Source organism: Musa acuminata, chromosome BXJ2-8 (genome assembly GCF_036884655.1).
Source record: "Musa acuminata AAA Group cultivar baxijiao chromosome BXJ2-8, Cavendish_Baxijiao_AAA, whole genome shotgun sequence".
Classification (NCBI taxonomy): domain Eukaryota; kingdom Viridiplantae; phylum Streptophyta; class Magnoliopsida; order Zingiberales; family Musaceae; genus Musa; species Musa acuminata.
The window spans coordinates 8435678-8455526 of NC_088345.1; the positions used below are offsets into that span (position 1 = coordinate 8435678).

Here is a 19849-nt window from a genome sequence, read left to right on the forward strand (position 1 = left end):
TCTGTGTCGTCTGTGACGTGTTTAGACTACCAAAATATACCATATCAACACGGTGTCATTGTTTAGACACGTGGATAATCCTTTGCAAGTTATCAAAGAAACTCTTTCGTAAAGCAGGGTATTTATTATTTTTGCATATAGATAAATTTAGAAGTAAATATTTTGGATCAATAATTTAGGTTTAATAGTTAATAGATTAACGATCACATGAAACGGATTACCTTCTCCAATTATGTCCAATTTTGGATCAACCATAGGTTCAAAACCCTTGTGCTAAACGTTAGTCCAAAATCATGCGTAAAGTCAATTCCAATATGCATCATGCACCACAATTTTGACTCTGATAAATATCAATTTGGTATGCTTCACAACTTGGATTATTGTGAGCAGCCAACACAATCCAATAATATACATATAAAATATAATAATGACCAAACTTCAATCCGCAACAAAAAAAACACAAGAGAAAGAGAAGAGTTCTTCGAGGACAGGGTAGGGTTTATGTAAAGCCTGACCGATCTCATGCACATCAGTGCCCACGAGTTGGTTCTTCACCTCACGGAAGGTCCGAGGTGGAGCGAAGGGCACGCACGCATGCACGCAAAAGGTTCTCATAGAGCTCGGCCTTTGACAATGTCGATGCTCATCTCACTGGGGTCTGTTGCTTGCAGCTCCACCTGGATCCCATCGAGCTCCCTCTTGAACCTGTCCTTGGAGCTTGCATACAGCATCTTGCTCCTCACCCTTGCGGCATCGGGTGACCTGTGCGGGAAGAACACAGCCAAAGTAGTAGCAGATGCACTTGTTTCTTCCTAGGAGTTCCAGGGAAGTGAAGGGGATGATGAACACACACACACACACACACACACACACTCTCTCTCTCTCTCTCTCTCTCTCTCTCTCTCTCTCTCAAAGATAGAAAAGCTTGTTACCACTAATGACTCTAGTAGTCATTTTCCACTTCCAAGGAGTTCTAGAAGAAGTTATTTTGAAGACAATCCACTTAACATATTAACATGGTGCAAATAATTTAGCAAGTATAATGATCAAGAGAACATAAAACTTGTCTGATGAATCTTCTCTCAAGCAAAAACTAGAAAGCTAATCCAACCAGTGTTAACATAATGTTGTTGCTACAGAAGTATGAATTTGATTAGTTATAGACCATTATAACTATTAAGGATTTTAGCTCCGTAAACTCTATATTAATGAGTGTCCAATTAATTGATGTTATGATTTTTAGTTAGTAATTTTTTGTGATGCTTTGATTCAATTCTTTTTATATTATAATGTTTTGAGCCTTTTTTTTGTATTTCTTACAAATGGATTTTGGTTTCTAATCATCAAACCTTTTGATAAGTCACAATAATAATTCATATTTGTTTCCTTCCTATTTCCGGAACCGATCTAAAATGGCACAACCACACTATCTTGGCTCCATTAGAACAAGGCGACGAGAACTTTGAGGTGGTAGGTCGTGTTGGGTAATCTTACCAAGCGATGAAGAAGATCTTGCTCTTCTGGCAATTCTCGTCGGTGACGAAGTCGAAGTCGAAGACGGCGTAGCGGCATTCGTCGGCCGGCAGGGACGCGGTGAAGTCGTCGTAGCTCTCGTCGGGCTGGCCGAGCTTATCTACCATCACCTGCTGTATCCTCTCGTCGATCTTGAAGACGATGAACCGGAAGTTCCTCTTGGCCTTCAGCTCCAAGAACTTGAGCTTGCACTCGTCGCTCACCGCCATTCCCGACGCTGCGTTCGCCTTGACGAAGTGCACATGCAACACAGACGATTCACCGTCGTTAGAGAATGGATCGAATGCTCTCCGTTATCCATTCTGAGGAGAGTACTGAAAGAGAAAGAACGAGCTCACCATGGTTTCTCTCCAACGAGGGGCGAGATGGGCAACGAAGGTTGAGGAAGCTGGGAAAAGAAACGATGAGGGGAGAGGAAGGAGGAGGACGCGATGCTTGTGAGGAGGAGGAAGGGAGAATACGATGGTGGAGGAAATGGCGGGAGCAGCGGCTCGAGGGGACGTCCTCAAAGCATGTGCATGGCGCCACGTCATGTTCCGGTTCTCGGCGTTTGACTCGGTAATCCATCGTGCGGATGTTGGGATCCAAAACAACACTCCCATTTTGGGGTCGATGTGGGTTGCAATTTCGAGGCTTTTTTCGTTTTTTTTGTTTTGGTCTTCTTATTTTCTATTTGTGTTTAATTTGGGATTGAAATTTGGGTATTTTTCGATTATAATAGTCTTGAAATCTGGACTTTTTGTAGGCCTTCTAACTTTGTTTTTTTTCTCCTACTATTTCTTACATTTCCTTTTAATGAGGTTTATCAAATGCCTCTTCTTCTTTTTCTTTTTTTTTTTTGGTTTCTTGATCTGTTATTTATATTTTTATTTTTATTTTTTTAAGAGCATGTGTTGAAGGTTAATTATAATTGTAGAATCTAATAATAATTTATTAAAATCTTTACTAACTAAGTTGATTAATATAATAAATAAACTTATTGACTGATAAATTTTTACCAAGTTAAATCAAACTCATAAAACTGAATTGATAAATATTTTAGATATAAAAAATTCATAACATGATCCATACAATTGTTTAGTCCATTAGACTTTGTTATTTCTTTTCTTTTTGATTTATTCAATCATGCAGAAAGTCACTAAAAAAAAACAAAAAAAAAATTGAGCCAGTAATAGACCAAGATAAACATGAAAAGATATATTACCAGGAAAAGAGAAGCAGAATGTGTGAATTACATTATGATGTTCTAATAAAAACATACATTTTATTTCATTGGAGTCTCCATGGTGTGATGATATTTACCCAATGCAATAATAAGCAATTCCTAATGATCTTTTACACCACTCGAATCATTAAATGCTGCAATTGTTCACTTGGATTTTATGCTGTGTGCATTTAGATTCCCAATCTATCCTTTCATTTCCAATCAAATGGGTAGGACTGATGCTCATGCTATATATCCTGCAAAAGAAACTTCAAGATGAACTTGGAAGCATATTACATCATAAAGTCCTCAGGATTGGCCAACATAATTCTCATTTCTAACTACAAATGCACTACTGAAGGATCTCGATTCCTCTTCCAAACTAACTGTAACATCAAAGCAATCCAACACCAGTGAAGGATATGGATCTGAGATTTAAAATTCAGGTGAAATAAAGAAACACTAAATCCGGAAGCTTTTGTGAGCAAAATGACCAACGATCAAAGCAAACTAAGAATGTTGGAGAATGCATTCGGAGCACCAAAGAGGAACACAACAGTTCACATAATGTTTTTAAGGATCCTACTAACCATAACATGGAACAACAAATTTTACAAAGTACAGCTTCATGGGCAACTGAAAGGAGGAAAAGCAGAATTCAGCCAACTGGGTATAAATGTGTTACCCATTTCATCATCTATAACGAGTTTGGAAATTTTATATACCACTGCTGCAGCTTGAAACAAATCTGGTCATACAACACACAAAGATTCAGATGAAAAAATACATACTCAAGTATGAATAATAGTTTAAAAAGAAACATAGATTTGCCACTGGATATACAGTTGAACAAAACCTGTCACAGACAAATTATCCTCATTTTAGTTCATATGAGAAAGTGGAGCAGTCTAATTAAACATGGCTTCTGCCAGGCTGCCCACTGCCAATAACAGTTAGCAGTTCATATCTGTTCCGATGGTAAGTGGCAACAACGGCAGTAGTTGACTCGTCCATGCAATATGTGTGTGCAAGTCAACTAGAAGGAAGCAACCTTTTCCAACATATTTTCCAGAGACAGTTTCACTTGGGGAGGAACCAGAAGATGGCATACCGCCTTCCAACTAAGCCATTTACCCTCCTCTTTAGAAGGGTGACCCTTAAGAAACCTGTAAGCACTGCTGGTAGTAATTTCTCCTCTAGGTCACAGTCCACCTATTATAGGATAGCAATTGATATCTGTTAATGAATTGCTAAATGCATCATTTTGTGTGCATCTAGAAGTACATGAGAGCGAGAACTATCTTCTAACTCAGGTTGGACATTGCTCATAATGTTCATAATTAAAAGGTTTTGCTGATTATGCTTAATAAGACCAAAGAATTGCGGCATAAAAAATTGTTAAAATCCTATAAATAAGGGACTCTACGTTCTCACTTAAAGAACTTGCTGCAAGACTAGTAAAAGCACAATGCAGAAATTTTCAGAAAGATATTGTCAATCATGTATCATGAAATAGCATGGATGTCTTAGAATATTGTCATGCTAATTTTAATGACAACCAGAGTAAAGTTACAGCAGTGCACTAATAATTCCAAGAACAGCACACAATGGTGGTACCAATTACCCAACCAAACTTCTATGTTTTTTAAGTTAAATCTCCTAGTTACTATTTTAAATTTTATATAATTATATTCAATACTTACTCCATTCACCTCTCTTTGGCCAAATCTCCCCTCAGTTAAAACAAAAAAAAGAGGCCACAAGATAAACTAATAATTACACTTGGATCTACAAATGATAATAGTTAGCCACCTTTCATGTGCTTTTCACTGTTTGCACTGCAACTTCATTCCTTTAATCTTTTGTTATGCTTATTTCCAATAACTCAATATGTTGCGGAAGGTGCCTTTTATGTACTTTTCACTGTTTGCACCACAACTTTATTTCTTTTATCTTCTTTATTCTTTCTTCAACTACTTGTTGCCAAAAATCCTTAATATTTTACAGAAGGTGCTGGTGTCTTTTTCCTACTATTTGTTCCTTCATCTCTGAGAAAGAGAGCCAAAAAGCTATATTAACTTATGTAGTAATGTCTAGAACTATAAATCTCATGCAATTGCAACAGCTAAATTATGTTACCTGAAGAACAAAGGGATGTGCTTGGTCATTAGAAAATTAAGGCAGTGCGCAAGTATAATCTTGCCAGAACTTTCATTAAGGTTTACCACAATCCACTCCCCATTGGCTCTAAAATACATCATAATCAATCAGTAATTGTCTATTGATCCTACTGTAGCAAAACTTTACCTCAACCGCTATAAATGTTTGGCTATTAACTACTATAAACTGTAGTCTATTAACCTCAAACAGCATAATGTTTAATAAAGCTCAAAACAGTGTTTCTGTCCAAGATTATAGTAGTTTCGCAACTCTCTTATAAGTTATAAAAGTCCATAAATAGAATTCCATGTACCAAACAACATCATCCTTCAAGCTCTAAAATGCTCTTTCCATGCAAATAAGAAGTATTCCCTTTCTCTATGATTTAAGTATAGTATCAAACTAGATACAAAACGAGCAACTACTTACTTCAAAGAAGTCAGCTTATTTGATTGAGGATTCTCTTTGTTGGCAAATCATGACAATGGCAACAGTGATAAAAAAAATAAATCATAGCCTACAAACAAATCTGCTCAAACAAAGCTGCAAGTATCTTTATCCAAGCATAGGGCATCACTGTCAGAAGTATGCTAACTGAAAGGAGAAGAATGAAAAGAACAGAATGAGCTAGTCTTGATAAAAAGCAAATGTCTCACCAGAAAATGAAAAAAAGGCAAAAAGAAACCATAAGCTACTATGTACTAAGTGTGATATCGCCAACTTCTTACTAAACGAACACATCAAATAATATATAAGGGTTCATTATGAAAAATGCGGACATCAAATGCATCCCAAACAAAGGTTGAACTCAAATGCATTCTATTAAAGCAAAAATATTGTTGTCTATATAATATATAGCTTGCGGAATACTCATTAGGCATCCTTCAACTCCTTTGTCGCCTTTTCTTCTTTATCTTTTTGATAACATGCTTTATGAAAGATTTGTTATCCCAACTGGACTTGACAAGCCTTTGGTACCGACGTATCACTCTCCTTGAAGTCAAGGTTCCTTGCTTCTTTTTATGCCTCGATGGTAGAGGCGGTGAAGGTAGAACAGGTGCATCAGGAGACACAGCTGGAAACTCCAGTGACACCTGTTGTGACCAACTCCTGTTCAAGTCATTATATCCATCCATCCTCCTCATCAGTGCCTACCGAGCCAAGATATTCTTTTGTTAGTAATAGGTTTGTCTCTCGGTAATTAAACTAACTACAAACACAATACTGACCGCCACCCTTGCCTCCATAACTGATAGTCTTGTCATCATATTGTCTACTAAATAATGCACAGAGTGTTCAAGGACTTCCAGCCTTCGTGAAAGGCTGTGAACCTGCATCCATGAGGATAAGACAATTAATCAAAGTTCATATATCACACATAGAATACAAAGAAAACCTAATGTAGCTAATATGCTGTACCAGCACACCAGAAACAGAATCTTCACTCTGTTGTGTGGGTTCCCCCAGCTGTGAGTTTGCATTAGTATTCGCCATACCAGCCTGTTATTGGAAAAAGATTGAATCAAATTGCAAACAGGCATGGATAAACCAAAGGGATAGTAAAACTCAATTGATTGTATTTTCTACCTAGATCACAGAATTCGAAGTTTCCAGTTGATGCTTGTGATGTCATATATGTTAGATTAAAAAAGTCTAGTACTCTTCAATGAATAAGAACACAAATAACAATTACAAAACTTATGAAAAACCTAAACACTTTAATATTTCATAAACGTTAAGTGAGTTTGTGTAGCCTGGATGAAGTACTGACTACAAAACCAATAAAGATGTCATCGTAGTGAGGATTAAGGAGCACAGAAAAAAGCATTAGAGAAGAAAAAGCTAATAGAAAACAAGACGATAACTGGCAATGTTCCACAAGATAATTCTGATGCCAAAAGATTACCAATGAATAACCAAAATATTATTTTGTTAGAATCAACTAACATCTAACAAATGTTACATTCCTCAACTAACATCTAGAATAACCAAAAAGCTTTTTTCTGTGCTCCTTAATCCTCAACTAACATCATTTATCAAAAAAAAAAAAACTAACATCTAATAACAAGGTCTCTTCAGGTGCCATATATGCTATGTCTTCCAGTACCTTTGGTTTCTATTTCCGCACAGAATTACATTCCAAAAAGGCAAATCGGTGATTTCTTGAGAAAGCAAACGTTAAGGTTGCACATACAAATGGAAGGCAAAAAAAAATCACCATTAAGACCTTTTAGTAAAGAAAAATAACATGATTTATGAACAGTACTAAGAACAAAATGCATCGAAGAGGCACCACGAGCTTCTGCAACGAATATAAGCCATAATCCTCGAGACAGAATCCAATCTTGAAGGGTTTCTGATCCACCGACACTGTCGTTCTACAACTATTGAGGACCAAGAAAAATGCCCTAAGAAGCGGTAGTGCAAAAGCGAAAATGCCCTAAAGAATGACTGAAGAAACGTTCGCTTTGTATCCAACCAGCGTTTCAATCCCACAACACGACGAGATTGTTGTGGACGTGTACCCAACGACGAAGTCCCGTTGCCGACTAAAAACCCTGATGTAGATCAAGCACGCCCTCTGACGAGCACGCAAACACTGCGAGGAGGAGAAGAACGGGAGAAGAGATGACGTACCTTGTGGCGAAGAAACGGGACTGCGCTTGGAGTGCTTCTCTGCGCTGATCGCCTCAAGAGGACGGTAGGGCGAGATCTCTTTGTCCTTTCTTCTTCTTTCTTTCGGATTTGATTCGAGGGAAAAGATTGCAGGAAAACTTTTGGCCGACGCCGCGCCCTGGCTGACTTGATTTATATTGTCGTCCCCAAGAAGTCGCCCCCGCGCAGGACCTGGTGTGGGTCCCGCACACGAGTCACCGGTGGTGGCCACCAGCGGAGAGTGAACGAATGGACAAATTTGTAATATATATATATATATATATCCGTATTAAAGTTAGTGAATTTTGTATTTATTCCTCTGAATTTAAATTTATTTTTTTATATAATGTCCGAGAATAATTGGACTGATTTTTTATGTTCGAAAAAATATCTGATAATTTTGTATAATTATTCTCATAAATTAAGTCTTACTTATTTTTAATTATCAAACTTACCCATATGGGGTTAGAAAAATATTTTATTCAACTCCGAGCTATCTAACTTCACTAATTTGGTTATTGGATGAGTCCTTATCCAATAAATAATATCTTGATATAATTTTAAATAATCAAGATTGTCTCTAAATTCTTGACATCTCGAATAATTAGAATATATATATATATATATATAATTTAAAACTTAAATTTTGAGAAACTAAATTGAATTAATATTTTTTATGTTTGTTTCTTTAAATCAATTTAATAATGAGCTGATGTGGAGAATTTTATATATTTAACTACGATTAGTAATGATTTTGGATATCGATGTTTTAAGATCTAAATATTTAAAGAGATATGTGTACCGTTGGTGGGATACATGTATATTATATTACAATATAAAAGGGTATATTCTATTTCTCCCCTTCACAGCTTCTTCGGTAACAAAGTGGGGTTTTCTTTGTAAGCATCGAAAACACACGTTAATTACAAATTATTTCCTTATAGTACTTCCAACATCCTTAATATCCTTAATATCCTGGTTGTAAATTTAAAAAATTTATATTAAAATTTTTATAGTTATAAAAGTGAAATATTTAAGTCTATTTATCTTAGTGCCAGTTTTATTGACAAAGACGAAAACAATAAGTAAAAAAATAATTTCATAACAGACAACGTGTGGATGGTGATGCTACTAGGGCCGCAAGTAACTATTATGGATAAGGATAGCGACGACAAGATACGAGAGCTACTATACATTTGTGTTAATGCTGATGTGGTTGTCCAACGATCCTTTCTTTGTTTTATATCTGCGTCGATGTCAACATAGTAGTTGAACAATAAAATGACGACTCAACATCTATATTAGCGTCGACGTATATGCAAAGTAACGCCACTCAACAACTATGTCGATGTCAATGCAATCAGCGCTCCTTTTCATTACTTTGCATCTGCATCAACGTTGACACAGTTATCGAGCAACAAAAAATTATCAAAGCAGATGTCGAGTGACCCTTTTTGTTGATCAGTAACTGCATTGATGCCGGCGTAAATACGAAGTGATAAAAAAAGATCGTTAGGCTAAGCAATCCTTTCGTCGTTTTGCATTTACAACGACATCAACGTAATTGTCGAATGGTGAAAAGACCACTGATGTAAAAAGTCATTCGTCTCTTGTCGTTATTCTCCTCACCATAGTAACCACTGGTACTATCAATTATCATCAATTAAAATATTAAAATTATTTATTATTTATATATTTTTATCGATAAAATCGATGATGTCATATAAATGAACCTAAATATTTATTTTTAATTAGCTGCGGAAGAAGACACCGCAACGTGGCCATGCTCTGTTCCTCTCTAAGCGTCTTCTTTCGCCTCGTCACCCGCAGAAGCACCGGCATTTCCGTCTCCCTCCGCCTCGCCAAACCTCTCTCGTCCTTCTCCACGAAGTCATTGCTAGCCCCTGCAGCAATTCCGTCTTTCGGTCCTCGGGATCTCCGGTAGGCCCGCTTCCCCTGCTCCGTCGCGCAGCCCTCGCGGGCGTTGCCTCTGCACCGTAGACACGCCTCTGAGATGGCCTCCACCGAGTGCGCGGCGTCCATCCGTGAATTCACCATCAAGGTTGGTCTCACTGATTTGTTGCTTGGTCTCGAGGGCCCTTTCGATGTTGGGTCCCCAAAAGATCGAATTTTGGTGCGCGATTGGTTGTTTACATTGGTTGGTTCTTCTAAAGAAGAGATTTTGGTACTAAATCCGATGTTCTTAGTTTATATGATTCTAGATTCGTCAGTTTTTGCAAATAAAGGTGCATCCAATGATGGTCTTTGTTGATTCGTTTCACACAATTTTGTTGGTGCTTGTGTGATAGGGAGGATACAGTCAATCATTCATCATCCGACCTATGTCCTTCAAGCAGCGAAGACCGGAAGAAAAATACAAATGCTACCCCTCATCGGGTCCAAACCTATATGTTGTCTCCACCCTTATCGCCGACAAAAGGTGGTTATTAGAGAAGCTGCTCTCATATGATTAGGACATCAATGATATTTACATTATATTTACATTATTCTTTTATGAGAAATTATGGTCACTGAAGCATTATTTCATATGATTGGGATACAAGTGATGTCAGATCTGTTGAAGTCACTTCTTTTTTCCTCCCTAGAAAGGAGGAAAAGAATACATGTTTGATTTCAATTGTTTGCTGAAATCTGATTTCCATTTCAGGATGCCAAGGGAAATGGCGTTGATCTCAGCACTTACAAGGGGAAGGTTTTGCAGATCGTCAATGTAGCATCCCGATGGTAATTATACATATCCATCATAGTCCTCAACTCCTCATGTTGTTCAAGGGTTTGTCTCTTTTGTACCATGTCAGTGATTCACTTGTGCTATTGTTCATGCCAACTTTTGTGTCGTCTGATTTGTATTGTTGTAGTTCTACTGCTCTTAGTTTAGCCATTATCTAAATCTCTATTTTTTTTGTGCCAGTGAATTGACCAACTCAAATTACATGGAGCTGAGTCAGCTGTATGAGAAGTACAAGCGCAACGGTATGTGTTTGTCACTTGATTTTACCTGAATATTATTTGATATGGATCATTTCTTGCTGTATTAGATTACGATACCGTCATTTTTGATGTTCTGCACCACATTGAGCCTCTTCTTGTGTGTGTGTGTGTGTGTGCATACATATGTATGTATATATACATACACATGTTGGATCAAAGAGTTTAGCTGTTCTTGGTTATAGAATGTCAATCCGTCTATGGCATGAAGTAGGACAAAGACATGTATATCAAACTTGTGAGGTCGGCTTCGAGGAAACAAAGTGAAAAGTTATTGTCATCTCCCAGAAACCTTGCAACAAATGTTAAGGAAGCATATAACTAAGTAGAAAACTGAACATGTATAAGAAACCGATTCAAAACCATCTTTGGGTCTAATTTACTCGATGCTCAATGGCAAACTCGTGCAGCCTCCAAGGAATTAGATAAATTAGCTCAAGAAATCACCCCATCATTCAATGATAGAGCTGCAAACTGGTTGGTTGATTGGCATGACAGGGGACGGCTGCGGGGCAGCAACACACTCAATCGATATTACATACACCTAATATGGACACTTATTGGACCTTCTTGGATATTAGCTTGATAGCTTAAACTCCAATCAAATAGGTCTACATAAATAAATGAACGGATAACTATTGTTCATGTTTCTAAGTTGCTTGATGTTTTCTTCCAATATCCAAATTTTGCATGTTGTTTAAGATGAGACTAGTGTAAAAGGATTTGTATGTCAAAGACAGATCCTTATCTTCATTTGTGGAATGAAGAAACATGATCGTCTGAAAGAATAATCAGTTTGTAATATGATCATCAGAATTTTTCGTTATGTTTCAGATTTCGAAATTCTGACCTTCCCATGCATTCAGTTGAATTCGCCTGCACTCATTTTAAAGCCGGTTTCCCAATCTTCGAGGTAATGTTTGTTCATGTGTTTGTATTGTTCTATTCATTCTGGATGTAATTTGTTACATCCAAGCTTCTCCCACAAGTATAGTTTTCTTGTTACATTGGATATAGTGCATGAATTATTACAGAACAATATCATTAGTGGAAGACACCACTAATCTCATCTGTTTCAGTCAGGCTAAATGCTTTGGTTAATGTTCCGACAAATGTTGATTCGTGTGACATGAAACTGAAGTCTTGTTTCTGATTCAGGTTGATGTAAATGGTGATAATGCTGCGCTTATTTACAAGTTCTTGATGTCCAACAAAGGTGGCATCCTCGGGGATAGCATCAAGTGGAACTTCGCTAAGTTCTTGATCGACAAAGATGGCCATGTGGTGATGTCACGGACAAAATTGTAGACGGGATGTTCGATGTAATACTTATGTATATCCGTATCTTTCGGTTTTGTTTATGCTTTGCACAACATATAAAGGATTGACAATAGGCTTAGCTGGCCCATTTTCTTTGGTTTTGGTGATCGTCTTAGGCTTACGAACAAAGATTGTATCATGTGAACACTTATGGGGATTTTGATCTGTAATGGATCATTTTGAACCCTTTGTTATGCGACCGTTCAGAGCTTGTAAAGACTGTTTGTAATTTGTATCGACTATGAAGTGTTTACTAAAATGATTACTTATAGATCCCGAGTGAGACGTTTTCTCTAACTCATTTTCTCTTTTATAGGTTCTAAGAGACCATAAGAGGTTTCGGAAAGGTGGCATCCTCGGGGATAGCATCCTCGGGGATAGCATCAAGTGGAACTTCGCTAAGTTCTTGATCGACAAAGATGGCCATGTGGTGATGTCACGGACAAAATTGTAGACAGGATGTTCGATGTATTGCTTATGTGTATCCGTGTCTTTCGGTTTTGTTTATGCTTTGCACAGCATATAAAGGGTTGGCAATAGGCTTAGCTGGCCCATCTTCTTTGGTTTTGGTGATCGTCTAGGCTTACTAATAAAGATTGTGTCATGTGGACACTTGTTAGGATTTCGATCTGTAATGGATCATTTTGGACCCTTTGTTGTGCGACCGTTCAGAGCTTGTAAAGACTGCTTGTAATTTGTATCGGCTATGAAGTGTTTACTGAAATGATTGCTTATGGATCATGAGTGAGACGTTTTTTCTAACCTATTTTCTCTTTTGTAAGTTCTAAAAGACCATAAGAGGTTTCGGGGAGGTTAACCTTTGCGAATAGACACGTAAGGGTACCGCACGACTTAGGTAAAACGTGTGTGTCAATGTAGTGGACAGTTATGCTCCAACCATAGGCCCCCTCAACATTAAGGTAAAACCAAGTACAATACCATCCCTTTGATCAATTCTACTTCGGTTAGATAATATGTGGCACATAGTTGCAGAAGGACATCCAGAAGCCCTTGGGCACTGCATAAATCCTGTTCTTCGGGCATGTCACTCTCTGGTTAGCTTCTTTAGAAATGCTACTATCAGCAGCATTCTTGCTGTCTTGATGATTCAATTATAAGAGACTGCAATTTGTTGTTGTTGTTTTTTACTGCAATCTATTGATTTGTCAAGCTTAAAAATCTGCTTCTTTATCATGCCTAGCATTTGCTGATGTTGGTGCTGGTTTTACATGATATGTGGATATGCACAGTTGGTCCATGAGTTCAATTGTGGGGTTCATGTACTATTATTCCTGTCATTAGTTAGTCCATGTGAGGCATAGGATCATCTAAGACAAGGTCAACATGGAAAACAATGTTGAGAAACCTTCAAGCACTTCATCCCAATCTGTTACAAGTTGAAATCAATCTGGGAATTATGTTTGTGAATTATGTTTGCACTTCAGCATGATGCATGTGCTTGTTCAATCAAGACACTTGATCATCAGAAATAGCTACATTAATCTGCAAAGACTTCTTCAGCTGCATTTGAACACCTACATTGACTTACAAGTTCTACAACTATGAAGAAGCATCAACACATCATCTTCCACCAAGGATATAACTGAAAGCTTGTTAGCATAAGAGATTCAAACTTGAGCTGCTGCAGGAGTCCCATGGAATGTTGCTACCTAATGATCCCAGTAACTATTCGATGCCTCATATGAACAACACTACCCTCGTGTCAGGTCGATATCCATGTGAGCATTCCTCATATCGAGCTGCCTCGATGCAGGCCACCCTGCCATGACCGGAGGAGTAACGTTTTCACTAGGGAACTCTGCATACTGCATGTGTCGCTCATCCCCAACCTCCAGCTCAGGTTCAGCGCCTGTTTCATTGCTGGCTTTCACCTTGCTCTTCGCCTTCGATCCTGCGTAAATGAAGCTTCCTACAATTACCTGTAATAAGAACAGAAGGACGGACAGGACATTGAGACTAGAGTTCAGCTGCAAAAGTGTTCATGTGACCACAAGGTTGACAAACTCTTCAATTAGTCTCTCGTTACAGAAAAACCAAATCTAGAGGTTGAGATAGGAGGTCATCTCGAAATCTATGTAAAATAGAGACAAATGTAGGCCTGAGTAGTTTACCTGTACCGGGTTTGCAGCTATAAGAGATCCAGCTACACCACCGCCAATTACGCGGCCGTCGGGACTAGAAAGAGAGATGCTCAGCCCTCCAGCTCTGCTACGCGATCCACCATTGTCCGTCAAAGTGTATGAACCAGACAAGCAGAGTATCTCGAAACGGCCCTGATCAAGTTTGAAACAGTGTCAAGTTAGAAAACATGAAATGTTGTGACAATGTTGAATCAATAACATGGATGAGGTGATCCTGTTCTAAGCTGAATCTAATACAACCTCAAAATTATCTTCACAATTAGTAGCATAGAAAAGCTTCTTTAAGCTCGAAATGACAATCAATCCAATGCCTCATATAGATAATAACTTGTGCTAAAACATGTGCCATCTAACGTTCATTTTGCACTATTCTTCAACGATATAGACACAAATTTGAAGTCATAGGCAAAAAGAATAGATGATTAAGCATAATTACGGTTGAAAGGCCATTAATATCCTTACAAGTTGGTATCAGTTTTGATATGTCTGAGTCTTATGAAGCCAGATTTTTGATATGGTAGCTAGTAAAGTTGTCTAGCTTCAATAATTTTAGCTGGATAGTTCAGTCTTGGAGAGATTTAAAGTGTCAAACCTTACATTGAATCAATCATTTTCTTTGTGGGATATAGAGACATCTGCATGAGAACAGTTCAGTTACAGTGAACACTCTTCTTGTCTATCTTTAGATCACAAACTGGTTGTCTTCCCTCCAGATTCTTGTCCGAAAAAAAAAGAAGACAAATTTCTCTTTGTATGTTGATGGCACATCACCTTCATCAACCCTTCAAACAGCAAATGAACACATATTTCGGGCTTCTTAGTAGATAAAAGATATTATCACTTTGAATTCTCCAAGTACTCCAGAATATCCACAATACCGATATAACCGTAGTTATTTTCAACTATTACATATATGCGATATCAATCATTCATAGGCAAATGAACTCTCAACAAAACACATCTTCCAAGTTTTATGTCAGAAGAAGCAGGCAATCAGTGCTTGAATAAAAAAGCCTGAATATGGTTAATGCAATCAACATGTCCAAAAGAAATTTGACAGAAGTTGTGAACCTCATAAGTGACTGTGCCACCAGAAGTTGCAGACTGCCGAAGAGTCACAGTGGACACAGCACCATTTGCTGAGAGGATACAGACAGCCCTTGGTCCCTGCTGGGAGAATGACATTATCTTTGCAGCGATGTCCTGCACAAGAAAACTTAGTATCCATATCATGGTATGTGCCAATACTTGATGTCAACTACAGTGGCAACTACAGTATGGAATTTCCAGTCAACAAGCAGGATGCCAACAACACTATTATGGCATGCTAAGAATAAGAGCATAAGAATTTCAAGCAAACAAAAGCAACATGATAACTATGTTCAAGGAATCAGAACGAACAAAAAATCACTAACAACACTTCACTTAATTCAACAAAGTGATAGAAAGTTTGAACCATACATAATGGAATCTTGTGCTCTTAGGATTTAGTTAGGCCGTAACATTATAATCTGCAGATACAAGGCTTGCAACTCCATGCAAGTCAATGAACCTCAAGTTAAAGAATGTGTTTATGTGATGAACAACTGAATTGCTTCAACCACAAATATTGCATACAAGCTTTGAGCTCCATAGCATTGTACAAGAAGGAACAATATTAGCCCACTTGATTTATAGAAGGATCACAATGTCATCCAAAAAGGAGTCAATTTTCTTTTAGCGTACTCAAAATATATATACATACATACATATGTATATATATATGTATATATATATACATACGTATATATATATATATATGTATATATATATATATATACATATATATATACATATATATAACATGAAAGAAAAGTAATCCACTTCTTTCTGAAAGAAAAAAAGGCAATAAAATCCATACCTCTCCTACTGGAATTGTTATGACGTGTGGGGTAAAACCCATTCCAGCTGATCCAACAACCCATTCACCTGTTGCAAGGCAGTAAGCAAAAGAACCTCTTAGACACTGATCTGAAAATTTATATGGATGCCAAGAAGTCCTTGAAATGACCTCAACAAATCTTTTGGTAACTAAATAAGTAGAGCACAATCAAAAGGTCAGGAGCTTAGAACTCATCAAGAACTCTTCAGACAATCCTTACAGTAGTTAAATAGCAAAGCTTTCACTCGGATTCCAACATAGTATATAACATGGTCCAACCCTCACCCTGTCCACTATAAATACTATCTAATGAAAGATCAAAAAGAACAACTCTTACAGATAGAGAGAATCTACTCTCTGCCGATATATATTATTTATCTTCAAAGTAGCTAACGATATAAAGCTATTAAGATTCTCATAAATACTAATACTGGTCATACAAGCATATATCTCCAACACCGTAGTTCAAAGTTGAAAGAGTTTCACGCTCCATAGATCGTGCCAAGACGCTCCAAATTGGCATCCGATAAGCCAACAAAGAGGCAGCAGGCAAAGGACAACAAAGATGCAAACTTTTCTTGACGAAGGAAAGGCAAAGGGGAGATCTTTGACCCACCAAGCGATGCTAACAGTTGCTTCCTTCCAGTGCCTGGCGGCCGCCCTCTTCCTCGCTTCTGCGTCGGAGCGCCGGACCCCGAAGCTGACCCTGACACGGTCCCCGTCCCGGAAGGAGGAGCAGACGAGGAAATGGGCGAGAGTGCCAAAGCTACGTTCCCATCCGGCCCATACTTTCTCGGCCTTCCTCTCTTCCTCTTCACCGGCTCAGTTTGGCTTACTCCCTCGCTCAGACCACCGCCACCACCATGGGACGAGACCGCTGGAGGAGACTCTACCTGGAACGGCATCGAACCAACGCCGGAAGACGGGGCCGTCAGAATCGCGCCGGGGTTCGGCATCGACCGGACCCCGGGTTGCGCTGCCACATTAAATCCAGACTGCGAACCAGCACCGGGACCGGGGATTGCTCTATGCGCTATGTAATAGGCTGAGCCAGATATCCCATCCATTCATGAACCGAAAGAGGGAGCCGGTCCTCCTTCCCTCGAGAATCTAGACGCAGAAAATCTAGCCGAACCACTCAAAACACCAGCAAGATCGAGACTTCAGGGTTCTGGGCGAGACTAGAACCGAAGCCGATCCCTGAAATCGAAGCATAGCGTATGAAACTGAAAGGCCATGCAGAAAAACCAGAGGCCGCCATTTCGGCATCATCCGCTTCCTGTAAAACAAGAAAAACCTCACCTTTATCTATGCACCTCCATCTACCTCCCTTCCTCAGTGCAGCGAAAGGCACAGTAAGAGAAGGCGGGCAGGTAAGGCGAGCTCCAGCTTCCAGAACCTGCTCCTTTCGGAGGAACGGCGAGAACCTAGGTTCGGGAAGGGATCGGTGGAAGGAGCCAGAGGAGGAAATGACACATTTAACGCGCCCCAACGCTTCTCAAAGCCCCTCCCTTCCTGACCTTCGTTTCATTCTCTCACTCTGTCTCTGCCCCCAACTGTTCTCTCTGTGCAAGCGTCTTTTAGAGAGAAAGAGAGAGGATCGAAGGAGCCAAGCGGTGGTAACAGGAAGCACAGAAGCCACAGTTCAGGGTCATAAACGGGGAGAGAAATCAACAAGTCAGGCGATCTCCGGGAAGACGGAAAGAGCGAAGAAACCGCCCTTGTTTTATTTCTCGCTCATTTGGTTCCTCTTCCAATGGCAGAAAGAGAGAGTGGCTGTATGTGTGTGTGGATACGATGATAGGATAATTACAAGACCGGCTTTTTTATTCCCCCCTAAAAATAATAATAATAATAATAATAATTGTGGATATAATCCGAAGGAACGTATCCGAGATGATTGGCGCTCGTCATCTTTGCTGTTCTCTGCTCACAGTGGATCCCATGACCTTTAAGATTTCCGAGGTGGCACGAGCTTGGGAACCGCGTACGCGGGACCCGCGTCTGCCTCCTTGAATCACCGGTTATCGCGAATCACGAGGCTCATGGAGGACGAACATCGAGCTTCCCAGAGAGACTTCTATGCGCCCCGTCGGTGCTGACTCCCGGGCGGCCCCCACCGCCCCCCACCCGACGTTTCTTCGGGATATACTTCTTCTTACCCACTATCAGATTACTCGGTTGCTCTACCCTTCTCGCCATTGGTGGGCCCGACGCAAGGCCCGCAACTACCCCCTGCCGCGAGGGCGGGTAGCGATGTCGCCACCCACGACCCGAGATCGCGAACCCGGCGCCACGACCGGAAGGGCGACGAGCTCCACGACGGCCGAAGCCTGCGGCAGCGCTGCAACGCGGAGGGCGTAGTTATTGCAGCAGGAGACGACACTCGGCTCCGTCGAATTCGTGCTACTGTGTCTCACAGACTACAAAAGTCCAAAAGCCATGGCTTCCAGCTTCAACCCCACCACCATTTCCTCGTGTCGAATACTTGATGGCCATCGACTCATCTAAATGGGTGGACACACGAATATGCATGTAAAGTATGATGACTTTGAGAGCATCGGAAGCTGACACTTGGTGTAAGAGACATCGAGATGAATGTCCCATGCACAAACTTCAACATCCTGATGGGCTCGATAGGTCATGTCATCTGCCAAAACTTTTTTGAGTGGAAGATCACAACAAAAATTGAGATCTGAGTTCTGAGTTCTTGGATCATTGTCGCCAGAGTAAGTTCTATACGGATATATAATAGACTACCAAGATGGTTGACTCAGAAGTTTCAGTGGGATGCTGCTTGGTTTTTGAAACGCAGGTCAACAAATAATGCTGACATTGAAGTCGAAGCTGTCATTGGAAGAAGAGTTAAAATGCAGTAGCTTTGTGTCATGATTTACTATCCATGTTACGTAGTTTTTGAATGGAAGAAATGAAATTAAAAAGGAAAAAAGAAAAAGAATTTAAGCTCTCTTGAGTTGTTGGACAGCAACTCTCATGCTAAAAATTTGCAGGTTGAGTGTCAACTCTTCACACATCACCAACCAGGTTGAATGTTTTGGACAGCATGATGTGGCAACTTTACCATAATGTAGGAGGAACCTCTTTGCAGATGGATCCTAAGAAGAGCAAGATGCCTCAAGAACAGTGCAATAGTCTTTCCAAATAGCTCTCAGCTCCAACTTGGAACCGTTTTCTTGATTGCGGATAAACTTCTCGTGGCCTTGTTGAAGATAAGGTTGTGGTGAGCTTTGTAAGAGAACACCGTGAAGGCTTCTCTGTTGGTTATCTGGTCCAGGGAGATTCAACAGCTGCTGGGGAAGGTGAGTCAGCCAAGCAACAGTGGGCACTGTCTGAGGAGTCAAACAAGGGGGTGGAGCACCTTTTCCACCACTTTGACCAAATTGGAAGGCAGGGTGTGGGAAGGAGATGAGTTGGTGGATCCACCACCCACTCTCTTTTGGATAAGCATGAACCAGAGCATCCATCACTCATGGTGAGAGTGACCACAAAGGAGCAGAGTGTGAGAAGGTGGGCAGCCCCCATGCCATCGCCTACTCCTCAGTTGGACCAGTAGCAGGGCAGGGAGGAGGAAAGCTTCCTTCCATAGTGTGCTTTTGGCCGCATGAGGCATCATGGCTACATGTTGAAGGCAAAAGCTTGCTGAGCACATAAGGACAAGGAGCCATGTTTCATTCAATGTGATGTCTTAAAGAAAAGATTTAATTGTCTTATACATAGCTCAATGGGAATATATATACATATATATATATATATATATATATATTGTAATTGAGTCCAAATAATTACAAGTGTAAAAAATATAGATTAATTTGGTGAGTTTGAAGAACATATTAGGACTGACTTTCTGTATTGCTTCACAGGGAG

General features: G+C 39.6%; 3 protein-coding genes and 1 long non-coding RNA gene across 6 annotated transcripts; 1 reads left to right on the forward strand and 3 right to left on the reverse strand.

The window, feature by feature from the left end:
* Positions 1-611: 611 nt before the first annotated feature.
* LOC135618426 (actin-depolymerizing factor 1) lies at positions 612-1937 on the reverse strand. Its single transcript, XM_065119299.1, has 3 exons — positions 1872-1937; positions 1495-1760; positions 612-762 (listed from the first exon to the last, which is right to left on the reverse strand). The coding sequence occupies exons 1-3, from the start codon at positions 1872-1874 to the stop codon at positions 612-614; spliced, it is 420 nt and encodes a 139-aa protein (XP_064975371.1). The 5' UTR covers positions 1875-1937.
* A 1496-nt stretch (positions 1938-3433) lies between these two features.
* Positions 3434-7694, reverse strand: LOC103993260 (uncharacterized). Of its 2 annotated transcripts, XR_010489292.1 has the most exons (5): positions 7535-7694; positions 6317-6397; positions 6127-6228; positions 5768-6048; positions 3434-3949 (listed from the first exon to the last, which is right to left on the reverse strand). It is a non-coding gene; the product is annotated as an uncharacterized LOC103993260 (long non-coding RNA). The 2 variants fall into 2 exon arrangements; XR_010489291.1 differs by having other exon boundaries at positions 3484-6048.
* A 1635-nt stretch (positions 7695-9329) lies between these two features.
* On the forward strand, positions 9330-12160 carry LOC135586989 (probable phospholipid hydroperoxide glutathione peroxidase 6, mitochondrial). The gene is made up of 6 exons (XM_065119093.1): positions 9330-9614; positions 9862-9992; positions 10221-10297; positions 10485-10546; positions 11396-11474; positions 11720-12160. The coding sequence occupies exons 2-6, from the start codon at positions 9933-9935 to the stop codon at positions 11727-11729; spliced, it is 288 nt and encodes a 95-aa protein (XP_064975165.1). The 5' UTR covers positions 9330-9614; positions 9862-9932; the 3' UTR covers positions 11730-12160.
* Positions 12161-13238: 1078 nt separating this feature from the next.
* Positions 13239-17763, reverse strand: LOC103993258 (AT-hook motif nuclear-localized protein 9). 2 transcript variants are annotated; one of them, XM_009413255.3, is made up of 6 exons: positions 17267-17762; positions 16581-17164; positions 15944-16011; positions 15115-15246; positions 14014-14175; positions 13239-13821 (listed from the first exon to the last, which is right to left on the reverse strand). In XM_009413255.3, the coding sequence occupies exons 2-6, from the start codon at positions 17029-17031 to the stop codon at positions 13594-13596; spliced, it is 1041 nt and encodes a 346-aa protein (XP_009411530.2). In that variant the 5' UTR covers positions 17032-17164; positions 17267-17762; the 3' UTR covers positions 13239-13593. The 2 variants fall into 2 exon arrangements, with proteins under 2 accessions (XP_009411530.2, XP_064976712.1); XM_065120640.1 differs by having other exon boundaries at positions 13628-13793; positions 17267-17763.
* Positions 17764-19849: the final 2086 nt, after the last annotated feature.

Bases quoted from the DNA above. Each gene is read 5' to 3' on its own strand.
- LOC135586989 (XM_065119093.1), top strand. From the start codon at position 9,933: ATGCTACCCCTCATCGGGTCCAAACCTATATGTTGTCTCCACCCTTAT. The intron at 9,993-10,220 runs GTGGTTATTAGA...TTTCCATTTCAG, and splicing joins ACCCTTATCGCCGACAAAAG to GATGCCAAGGGAAATGGCGT. The intron at 10,298-10,484 runs GTAATTATACAT...TTTTTGTGCCAG, and splicing joins GTCAATGTAGCATCCCGATG to TGAATTGACCAACTCAAATT.
- LOC103993258 (XM_009413255.3), bottom strand. From the start codon at position 17,031: ATGGATGGGATATCTGGCTCAGCCTATTACATAGCGCATAGAGCAATC. The intron at 14,176-15,114 runs GTTCACAACTTC...AAACTTGATCAG, and splicing joins GTGGCACAGTCACTTATGAG to GGCCGTTTCGAGATACTCTG. The intron at 13,822-14,013 runs GTAAACTACTCA...TTCTTATTACAG, and splicing joins TAGCTGCAAACCCGGTACAG to GTAATTGTAGGAAGCTTCAT.
- LOC135618426 (XM_065119299.1), bottom strand. The intron at 763-1,494 runs GTAAGATTACCC...CTTCCCGCACAG, and splicing joins AAGATCTTCTTCATCGCTTG to GTCACCCGATGCCGCAAGGG.